General features: G+C 36.7%; 1 protein-coding gene across 1 annotated transcript; it reads right to left on the bottom strand.

Moving 5' to 3' along the window:
- Window positions 1-6,223: 6,223 nt before the first annotated feature.
- Window positions 6,224-11,298, bottom strand: LOC149815894 (rop guanine nucleotide exchange factor 7-like). The gene is made up of 7 exons (XM_089990644.1): window positions 10,952-11,298; window positions 9,672-9,797; window positions 8,762-8,916; window positions 8,603-8,677; window positions 8,026-8,304; window positions 7,475-7,810; window positions 6,224-6,412 (listed from the first exon to the last, which is right to left on the bottom strand). Exons 1-7 carry the CDS (start codon window positions 11,262-11,264, stop codon window positions 6,224-6,226), a joined length of 1,473 nt encoding a protein of 490 aa, XP_089846770.1. The 5' UTR covers window positions 11,265-11,298.
- Between the last annotated feature and the right edge of the window lie 373 nt (window positions 11,299-11,671).

The raw sequence follows: 11,671 nt of genomic DNA, 5'->3' as shown, positions 1-11,671 counted from the left end.
ATAAATGCATGAGTTGTTCACTTGTCCTAAATGAGATGATTCATGAGTGAATGCATGTATGTGGAATGATTTCGTAAAGGCGCATGCACATGAATGGTGAACACATGCATATGAATGTGAAATATAATGCCCATGATTAAATTGACTGATAGAATTATGCATTTGGAAGCATGTTGACATCATTGCATACATTACAAGTGGTTATAGTTTTTGTTCATGATGCATTGATTGTCTAAATGAACCATCATAGGCCTAGATAGCCTTGAGTGTTGGTTGCTCTTTTTTTATTGTTTAAATGCATCATAAAAATCATACTTATATTATGGTTTTAATTGCACTATTCTATTGTTGCCTTGGGTGGTAGACCGTGAAGAGCTGCGCATGCTGATTTGCGAGCTTAGTGTTGCATGTTGATTTGCAAGCCTATCTTATTAATTTTGCATGCTGATTTGCAAATGTAAAAGAGATGGATTAATAACAAGATAAAGGAAAGTAAAAAACAGTGTAATTTATGTTCTCTTTGATGTCCCTTCTTTATTGTGAGAATCTTGGAGGTTGCGATTTAGGGAAAACCCGTGAGGATACAAAAACTTTGTGTATGTTGTTGCTCCTGAACCCGATATTGAGGTTCTTCTTCTGGCCACGACTTTAGGGAGAGTTCGTCACTTTGCCTAGGGGTGGTGTGTTTTGACACAACTGTGGTTGTTTTGGTATACCAAGAAAGTGACGCCAGTGGATGCTGTTTTTCATGGTGTCCCCGACATTGGATGTTGTTTTTCAATGTTTCGATGGATGGTGTAGTTTTCTGATATCGGTCGAGGGCTAAGTTTGGAACTCAGTAATAAAATACAAATTATATGCTAAGTTACTTTTGAAACCCTACTTGACCTCGAAGATTTTTACCCGTTTGGTGTATCTGCGGGCAACGGTAATTAAAAAGATGAACTTAAATTGTATGAATTTAACAGGGCATGTATATGGAAAAAGGAAAACTTAAATGAAAGAGAATAAAGGGTTCATGCATTGCACATAAATTATGCATATTCCTGTTATGCATTAGATCATGCATGTTTACTTGTTTCCTTAGTTGTTATATGTTGATGAATGCATGATTTTGTTTCTTAAATGCCCTTATTGCTTAAATTGTGGTTCATGTTGCTTAGTTAATGTTTCCTCATGCTTAATGTTTATTTCCTATTTGTATGAGTGGTTAATTGTCTTATGAATGAGTTATAACGGTATCCCTCTAAACTATTACATGAATTTTATTTATGTTCTTTTTCTTATTTGATTCATTAGAGAAACATGTACGTAAGATTCTTCGGATTCTGACACTCTACTTTATTGATTTTTAATAGACAATGGTGATCAGTGAAGTCGACTCGCTTCTGAGGGGATACGGGGGTCACGCTTGTTTCAGACTGTTTCACTTATGAACATAGTGGCTCTACTTTTGTTTCTTTTAGTTCTTTGTATTTTCTGCAGTTGTTACTTCACTCTTGATTTGAGTATGAGACTATTATGGATCCTTTAATAAAAAAAGTTTGGTTAGTTGGTTATGGATGATAAACGTAAGCTTGTTTATGGTTTGTGGTTATTCAGCTGTAATTGGAATTGTAAGGACCCTGGGTCTCTGAAAAATTTTCTGCATCTCTTAAAAAATTTTGCATTTTTCAAGGGGTATGAGTTGGGGTCGTTACATATCAAGTGGACAAACATGTACAAAATGAGTTAACAAACATGTACAAAAGTAATTACCAGTTTGATTGCTTATAAATGTCTTGCACAATAATGGCCGACCATTCTGCATAAATATCATAACCAATCTATACTGAAAAAAATGAACTTGCAATATAACATTAAATCAAATGAATAGTTGAACAAAAGAAGCACAATATTGAAAAATATTATGTAAACTATAAAAAGACATGTCATTGACTACTTTTAAAGTGCATTGAATAATCACACATTACTTCTTAATTGTGTCTTCGCCTGTTGTGGCTACGCTCATGATATGCATTGCACTTGAATGACACCACCTCCTTGTGTTTTATTCTCTATCTCTTCACTTTAGGTCGCCCTACTTTTTTAGTTGGCATTAGTGGTAAGACGAGAACAAGGGTTAGAGGAGCTATGCATGGGACATTATCGACCATCGAATGTAATAGATAAATTCCATATGCAGCTCAATATGATTCAACTATATAGAACTTGTCACAGTAATCATCGCAAAGACTACCCTCATACAAAATGCATGTGATAGTATGCTTGCAAGGAACCTTGCTAACCTGCCACTCTTCACAAGGACATTTCATACTTTCAAGATCAACACAATAGTTATGCTTTCGATCACGGACTTCATAATAATGGTGGAGGCAATGCACTACTATCATGCATATCTTTTGTGCTTTTATCTGACGCCCTTTAATATTTGTAATTACCTAAGACACCACAATGCCAGTCATTTTCTTCCTATTAGTCCTTTTCTCGTAAAGTTTCATCAATATTGGATGAAGCTTCTCAATAAGTGAGAATAAGGGTTTGCCACGTATGGAGAGAATTCACAAATTAAAGTACTTTGTGGTTAAGCGCTTGTACATTCTAGCGAGAAAATGATTGTGAGCACAATGTATCAATTTTACCTTATCAAAAATATATTTATATGTTTTTTCACTTTGCTCATGAATTTTTGAAATATAAAAATAACATTGTTGTCTTGTGGGTGATTTGGTGGCGCACCATGAGTATGCACTAAGTGGTGCACTAAATTTCTTTAAAAAGTTCTCAGTTTGGTGCTTCATGCGATATCCATAATGACAGTTACATCATGTGTGAGAGACAACATGCAGAAGCCCAATGTGCCTATCTGAGATAACTGTCAACTATTATTTAACCTTGAGCTTATCATCGTCGTAGATATCTATTTGGTTCTTCACATACCACAAAAATCATTTTCATGACTTCTTCGACTCCTTATCCACCACTCCAAATGTTACAGAAAATATATCATCAGAAGTATCAATCATGTGGGTAGACAATAAAATACACATATATTTTTCTTTTAGAAATGTGTCATCTACCATAAAAAGTGGAGGGCATCTTTTGACAAACTCATCGATGCATGGCTGAAAGGATATGAACAAGTACTTAAATCCGTTGTTTGTATTAGTCTCAATGAACACTACTGATCCAGGGTTAGTCAACCGACATTATCACTAATTTGGTCCTTCTCTATCATTTTTGAGTCTGACCCAACTGATATGGTATACTCAGAATCATTGCTATCATCTAATTTTGCATTGTGCCCATCATCGCTGCTAGGGCAAAATGACTGAACAACTGCACAAAGTAAATCAAAACTCATTGTATCTATGACTCACTTTACTTTAAAAAATGCAACATTTCTGCATTCCTAACTTTCGAGATTAACCAAAAAAATAACACTTTCAGTTCAAGTATAAATTAGAAAGACCATCAACTTTTACCTAGATTTGTCATCTGAATTCGAAGGTTGAGAGTCATACATCATGCGGTGAAGATCACCATCACTGGTTTGTCCAAGTAGTTTCACATAATTTGCAGTGATCCTCTCATCATTAACTATTCGGAACAATGATATATTCATTAGAGGAGTGAGCTCAATAGCTGGTGGCTGATTTAAATATACATTATCCACAATATTTTCATCATTTTAGTGTTGTACTGACCATGTCTCATACATCATTTTTAACTGTCACTTGATGTTTAACTATGCATCTTCCAACTTTTTGTTTAATTGTGCACTTATACTAGAGGACCATTCACTCTTTCATATATCTAGTTTTATGAGATATTAATGCTAAAAAATCTTTATAGTTGTTGTTTTAGAGACCATTATAGATATTTCAAGGGGTTGCTTAGTGCTATAGTAATTTAAAAATACCATTTCAGCAACCATTATAACTACATGGACGAACCACATAATGTATCACTTAGTTAACAACTCTGAAAACTAACAGCCCAAAATAATTTACAATACCTTTACAACCAACCCTTATTCAATGCTTGTGCACAGTCAACCCCAACCACATCTAACTAATTGAATACTCATGCACAGTCAACTATAGTCCCAATCAAATAGAGATAAATAATGACAAAACTACTGGATATTGACAAGCAACAAACAAAAATAAGTAACTATATGCGAAATTTTCTAAAGATTGTAAACCATAAACGTTAAACAAAAAAAAATTGTAACCTTAATAGCTAACCGAAAAAATGGAGGAGAAAGATATCTCAACCTTGCACGAAGTGGAGTGAGCAACTTTCACGGGAATCACCAGAAGGGTTGGGGTTCTAGAGGGAGGAAGATTGGGGTTACTGCTTTTTCCATATAAAAACGAGAAAAAGAAAAAAAACACTAAACACACGTTTATATGAAACAAAATTTTGCAAGATTTTTTTTTTACAACACAGGTGCAATGCAAATAAGAAATTTTGCAATATTGGACTTTCACAAATATTTTTAAATTTTGCAATACTTCATGTGATGCTCATATGCAATTTCACAATTATCGAACTTTTGCAAATTTTATGATTTTCGCAAGTGATCGCGCGAAACTTGTCATGTATTTTGCAAATTGTGTAAAATTTCACAATCTTTTTTGGAAAATCACAACCTCATATGTGATTTTGTTGACGAGTTTTAAGGGTGTATTATTTTAGCGTTGCAAAAATTAGAAATTCACATCTGCGAGGGGTAAAAGCATCAATAAAAAATTGGAAACTTGCTATATTATCCATTCGGCAGATTTAGTAAATTGTGGGGCATTTTTTAAAATGCATCATTTTTTCATATTTAGAATGTTTAGGGATGCTTGAAGTGGTAGTATGCCATTGTCTGCAACTCAACTCCAAAATAGACATCATTCATGGTTGCACTAACGGGGGCTGATAGGAGCGCACGTCTCCTTGTGGTGCGACGTTGCAGGTTCAAAACTCAGGGGGTCTGCCTAACCCCAGCTTGCCTTTAAGAAAAAAAGCATGCATGCTTGCACAATAACAGGAAACCACTTTACATCGTTATCTTGTACCTGATGCTCTCTCCCCCTCTCTCGTTCTATCTGACTAGAAAAAACCTCCTCACTGCATCTCTCTCTCTCTCTCTGGGAATTTAGCACTCTAACGTAACAATAATTGATTTTTTTTTTTGACGAAGTTTCCTCCCGAAGCCGGTAATCTCTGGGTGGGATCACCAACACCCAAGCCCTTACGGAGCCCACCCATTGAAGCAGGTAATCTTTGTAGGCTCAGCGAGAAGGTCAACGTTCACTTGAGGCATGTTTGCCTTATCTCACACACTGGATACTCGTGTCGTTGTCCTATATACTATCTTAATGGAAAATTACGCAAAAATGGCATCTGTCAAATGCTTTTTGCCGTGCCCTTGTGACAGTGCTGGATTACACCCTTACTAGTATCACTCTCAAAGTTTTGAGACAACGAGTCTTTAAGAGAACTATTTTCTCTTATAATTACAAATATGAGAAAATGATTCTCTTATGGTTGCATGAGATAATGCTTAAAAATGAAAATGTTTAGCCGATTCAGAGAAAAAAGTCACAGGTTCGACGAAGTGACTGTGATTCTCAAAGAGAGACTCAAAAATAATTCAAAATCACTTCTGCAAAGTGCAGTGAAACGTACCCTTGTGAAGTTATACAGTCCCCCCCCCCCTTCCTGACTATTTTTTCCCCATACAGTGTTACAAAACTGGTCTTGCATTCAAGGGTATGAAAGCATATGCTGATCTTTTTATAAGGTACATTGTTCCTGGTTGAAAAGCTTTATCCAACAAATATATCAAGATCAACTTAGTTAACCAATGTCAGCTACTCAAATTTCAAGGCATCACTATGAAGCAATTTGACCTAAAATCAAATAGTGGAACTTTTGGGTTAGTCAAAACATAAAGCTTCAACTCTTAGTGATCAGTGGTACTGATATAATGGCGCTATGTTACAAAGATTGGCTGCAAGTAGAGCCTCTCAATCTACAAGCTACATTCTAGTTGTCCCCATGACAACTAACATAAAGAAACCACTTCAACTAACACAAAAAAACACATCATAGTGGCAGTGATTGTAAACTACAAAACGAGACCTTTCGTTGTCCTTGTACTTTTGATTGCTCCAAGTTTTAACTTAGTAACCTTAAGCTCGTGAAATGAGGAACATGCCAAAACTTATGGTGAATCACTCCTGTGAACTTTGAAAATAATGGGAGAATCTGAGGGTGTCGTCTTCAAGAGCTTTGCTGTGCAATGCTTGGCCATGTCATCAGCATACATTACGACATCGATCAAGGAAACAATATTGTATGCCAAACTTTCCAAGACTCTTGAGTAGCTCTCAAGGACTGCTTGCCCAACATCCTGGAAATAAGATAGGAATTTGTCAATAGAAAGAGATATATCAGCAAATGCATCTATACACACAAATATTTAGAAACGTGTAGGTGTTTAAATACATTCTGAACACATTTGTGTAAAAAAACAGGTAAATAATGACACTAGGGCTGGGAAACTGGATGAGCTGCTCGTGGCTCAGCTCATGTTTGGCTTGAAAAGAGCCCGTACTCGTGAAATAGGCTCAACAAGCTCGAGCATGAACAACCAATGTTTGTCTCAGCTTGACTTGTATAGACTCATTTAGTAATAATAAATACATTTTACATATATTTTATATTATAGAATGAAGATGATTGAAGTGTTGGGCCTGCAAGCAATAAGTTTAGAGTTCAAATCCTATTGCTTATAAGATTTATTTGGAAAATGAGCTAGTTTGAGATTGGCTTAGTAGGTTTAGGGTCTAAATTTCATTGTTTTTAAGTTTTAAAAAATATATCTTTTTGTAAATGAGCTTGCTCGTGTTCATCTCATTTAGCTCGGGCTTTTCATGAGCTCAAGCTCAGCTCAGCTCAACACAAGAAACAAGCCATCTTGAACACCCTCTTGTTCGGTTTGTTCGGCTTGTTTACCAGCCCTGCTCTGTTAAATAGATTGTAAGTGTTTGAGCATTGGAAATAACCTTAACTGTGTTCTCTGCCAGCATTTTGGAGTCCATGTATCTAGTACAACACTGAAACCATCTAGAGCTGAACAAACCGAAGAATACTAGATACATTTTGGAGTCCATGTAGTATCTAGTACAACACTGAAACCATCTAGAGCTGAACAAACCGAAGAATACTAGATACATTTTGGAGTCCATGTAGTATCTAGTACAACACTGAAACCATCTAGAGCTGAACAAACCGAAGAATACTAGATACATTTTGGAGTCCATGTAGTATCCAGTACAACGCAGAATAATGGATCTGTTTGGTGCAATTTGATAACCATCAACAGATCAACATAAAACAGCAATAAAATTAAGAGCAACATAGTACACCACTGAAACCAAATAACAAAACCCAAGAATATGTGACCTTTTACCTTATTGTACTGGATCTTGCTTGTGTCCAAACTTGTCTGAGACAGACCAGGACATCTCTGCTTCAAGCAAAGAAGCAAGCTCTTAGCTCTGTCAGTGAGCATCTCCATTTTATCTCCATCAACCATGATATCTTTGACCAGATCCCATGAAAATTTTGAGTAAACCAGGCCTCCTTTACGCTTCCATACATATATTGAAGCTTCAACTTTGTTAGCTATATCGAGAGCATTGTGTTCAGATGATAAGTCAAGGCAACCGAGAATCCCATCAGGGGAGAAATGATCTGGGTTTGTGATGTATTTGTACATTGTTTCACCCAAAGTGGCCTTTCCAGTCTGCACACATGCCAAGAGCATGTAAAGGAATATCTATCTACAGTCCTTTTATATTGTTCTACATTATTGTGATTGGGACAGAGTCTTGTCAAGTTTCTGGTCATTCCAAATGAGACAACCCAACAAGGACAGCTCTGAAAATCTTTAAGTCACATATCTTCTAATTCTGATCCATACTGTACGAATTGCATAGAATTAAGTGGCTCACAACTAACCTTTGGTAGAGATTCCATATATGATTCGGGGACTTCCATCTCTGAAAGAATGTTACTGTTGATAGCCACGGCAGCTTTAAGAATTTGATTTGCACGGTCACGCTTGTGCTGTAACTGTTTCCTGGATTTCTGTGAGAGGCCACGAGGAGGAACTCTTGCAGTTGGAAGCCACCATTTCTCCTCTTGCCTAGGAGTCATCTGCCCTTGCTCACGGTATGATGGCACACTTCCCTGATCTACATAACAAAACTCTGTGTTGCTAAAACTATCCAAGATATCCTGCTCAAAGAGATGAAATATCAGACATCATTTGAGTCCAACAAGATGAACCAGCCGATGCATGGATTGTGAATATGTGCATACACGTATGCAAGAGTAAGGTTGTGGAAAGTAAGCCTTAGGTTGAACCTTGAAGCATCAAATTATCTGCAAAATTAAGCTGCCGGCTTAAAGTCAGGCCAGCCATGATTTTAAATTTCAAGCTCTGGCTCACTTTCTTGGAGGTATTTGTTATGCAATAGAGAAAGAACAATTACAAAAGAAATAGAGCAAGAGTTTCTAGTGCATTGCTGCTTACAAGAAGCATGGTATCCAGCTTTTGAAGTGCAGGAAGATTTATCTGAATATCTGATCTGGGCTGGCTAGTCATCACCTTTAACAGACATATTTCACATAAGATACAGTTTTAGAAACATTGACTGATTGACAGTTTGAACCTTGTTTTGCAACTTCTTACCTCTAGTTTTTTGCCATCTGGAAGATCTTGCCAACAAGGAACAAATTCAACTATGTGGTCACAAACAGAAAGGAGGCATTCCATCTCTCTTTTCCACATCAACCTCTTCTCAAGATTTAGAGGTTCCAATCTATAGAGCTGTCCAAAAGCAGTTGCTGCATGGAATAAAATCTACAGTTATCTTGGCAGCATGAATTATCTAGGAAACAAGTTAGCAATATAGATGGCAACATTGAATAAGAATTGCTTGAAAGACTGATCCTCCCACAGCAGGAACAGGCTACCATATGTCTGTGCTTCTGCATTCTGTTCACTATGTGCATGAATGTGCATCACTTTTTGAGTTGGACACAATACAATTATCTCTTTATCACTGTGGGAATGGAAGACCAGATTAGGTGCCTGCCCAGATTGGAACCTTTTTGTTATTTGGAATCCAACTCACGTACCATCAAATTTTTGAATCATTTAGCAGGTATTAGACCAATGTGCAACAGAACCACCAATCTATTAGTTCTCCTAAGTTTGGAGTCTAGAATCAAAGAATTAAAGTTCACATGAAATATGTGTCAGCTGAGCAACTAACACAGGTTGACAGCAGTGTGGGGCTGTTTTCTCTCCGTGGAACTGGTCAAATGAACTCGTTGGTCAAAATGGAACTGGCAAATGGACTGGTTGGACAAAATCACAAGAAACAGCAGACTGTTGCTCAGAGCTCAACTTTTGACCTCTTTGAATCCTAAAAAAATACTCCTAGTTTATTACTACTTTGGAAATCCCAACTGAAGCTAAGAATTATGAAAGGATATTAGGAGTTGAATTCAAATTGCAATGAAGTTTTCTTACATACAAGCAGAATTTATTAGTTGAAGTTGATTCTCAAAGAGCAGAAAATTTTTGAGGGACAAACCATAGAGATTTGTGATGGCATTTGAAATGGCCACAGCTGTACAGACTCCTTTCCCACCACCCGACATGTCCTCACCCAGCAGCAGCTTTGCAAACCTTTCTTTCATCATCTCAAATTTCTCCTCTTCTGGAACCATAAATTTGAACAACTTTCGCTTAGAAACAACAAAGCACGACTACAACCTCCAAATCAGAAAAATTATTAAACATTTGATTCAAAATTTTCAGAGTTCACTGGAAAATCTAGCCACCTAAGTCACAGGGACTCAGCAAAGCAGGTGCCGCACCCGCGTCGACGTGACGCGATGCGGGTGCGTGTGCGTGTGCGGGTGCGGCACCCGGTGCAGTCAACACGACCCTGGGTGCGGTCAACGCACCCAAGCTCGTTTTCGTCCAAATTTTTGAACGTAAAAAAAAAACTGTTGCCCGATCAAAAGGGGCTGCGAAAGAGGATTAGGGCAAAAGGTTGATATATTTCATGCATGATGAATGATATTATGACAATGTTAACAGTTAAACCTTCAAAATTATATATATATATTAGATTTTTGCCCTGCCGCACTCCCGCACCCAAGGTTTTTGAAAGTGCCGCACCCGCACCCATGTGACATAGCTAGCCACATATTATATAACCAATTCTTTTAAATTTCTAATATTTACTTGGAAAATTAAACAAGTAGCACTCATTTGTGTATTTCTTTTAAAAAAGTTTAATAATTTTTAATTAATTAGAAGTATGTCACTTTATAAATTTGTATAAAGCTAGTAATTCAAGGATAAACAAAAGGAAATGTATGACACAAACAGGTTCCACTTGACTAAACCTCAACTAAACATACTTGCAAGAGTTATAGTGAAGAGAGTTATACATAAACGCTTATTTTTCATGCTTTAATAATGACAAAGAAATGAAAACATGAAACTAAGAATATGAAAAATTATAATAACAAAAGCTGGAAAAATAGGGAAGCTAAATTCAGTGAATTCTTCAGAAAATTGCTATTTTGGTGACCAAACTAACAATCGAAAAAGCAATATCTCCGAACTAATAAAAAAAATTGCTACAGTTTGCATGGAAACAATGAACAGTTGGGGAACTGTTCTCAGAAATAGACATTTTCCCTACTAACTTTAGTAGAAGACTGGAAATTTCTTTTAGTCAAGCATCATTAACGCAAGTCCTGCGAGCTGTAAATCTTGGCTTCCGTTCTAGCCGACTCAGTCACATATGAATGATCAAAGGAAGATAAGGTGAATGGAATTAAGAATAAAATGTTTTACCAAAATAATCTGCTTCTTGATCATTATATTTTTCGTCCAGGATACGTGTTCTTAGTCTCATTGACATTCTAGTCAGGCTGGCTCCAGTCTTGCCTGCAGACTTCCGAACTGACCAGCCTAGCCAAGGAGATCGATCTGGACTGCTGATATCTTCATTGGTGAATGTTGAGGTTGAAGTTTGTGAGTTCGTTCTGCTATATCCGTACGTCTCAGAACTTAGAACAGAAATTCCACTATCAGTGTTCACTCGATCAATCTTTTCTCCACAACCAACATTATAGTCCTCTTGATAGTTTTCCTCCACAGGTGACATCTTGTTCCAGTGGACCTTATCTATTCAATGTAACCTGCAAATGGTCCACAAGAAGATCCTAAGGGCCAAAGTTTCCAACTATTATAGGGCGACTCCCAGCCATGGCTTTACTCACATAAATCTAAAGATTAAAAAAAAATGGTTTCTAAGTTGAATCAAACCAGCGAAAAAGAAAAAGGATAATCTGATGTGAAAGTCCTTAACAAACTTGCTAAAAAGGTTTAAATAAAGTTGGAGAAATCGGAAGATAACCAATTACAGAGAAATAGATGACTCGTAGTTACAGAACCTCGCATAAAATGTCAAGCATGGATTTAGATTTGCTGAGGGTGAACCATACTCATACGTCACGAGTAACAGAAAAGTATGTTTGAGACAGATATTCAGAAGTTCCTCCAAAATTCTTC

The sequence above is a fragment of the Nuphar pumila genome, chromosome 15, assembly GCF_984573655.1.
Source record: "Nuphar pumila chromosome 15, dmNupPumi1.hap1.1, whole genome shotgun sequence".
NCBI classification, from domain to species: domain Eukaryota; kingdom Viridiplantae; phylum Streptophyta; class Magnoliopsida; order Nymphaeales; family Nymphaeaceae; genus Nuphar; species Nuphar pumila.
Note: the sequence above shows the minus strand (reverse complement) of the source record. Positions and strands in the feature narration are given on the sequence as shown.

Coding starts and splice junctions, on each gene's coding strand:
- LOC149815894 (XM_089990644.1), bottom strand. CDS start 11,264: ATGTCACCTGTGGAGGAAAACTATCAAGAGGACTATAATGTTGGTTGT. Junction 8,917..9,671: donor TGCCATCACAAATCTCTATG/GTTTGTCCCTCA, acceptor TATTCCATGCAG/CAACTGCTTTTGGACAGCTC. Junction 8,678..8,761: donor CAGATGGCAAAAAACTAGAG/GTAAGAAGTTGC, acceptor TGTCTGTTAAAG/GTGATGACTAGCCAGCCCAG.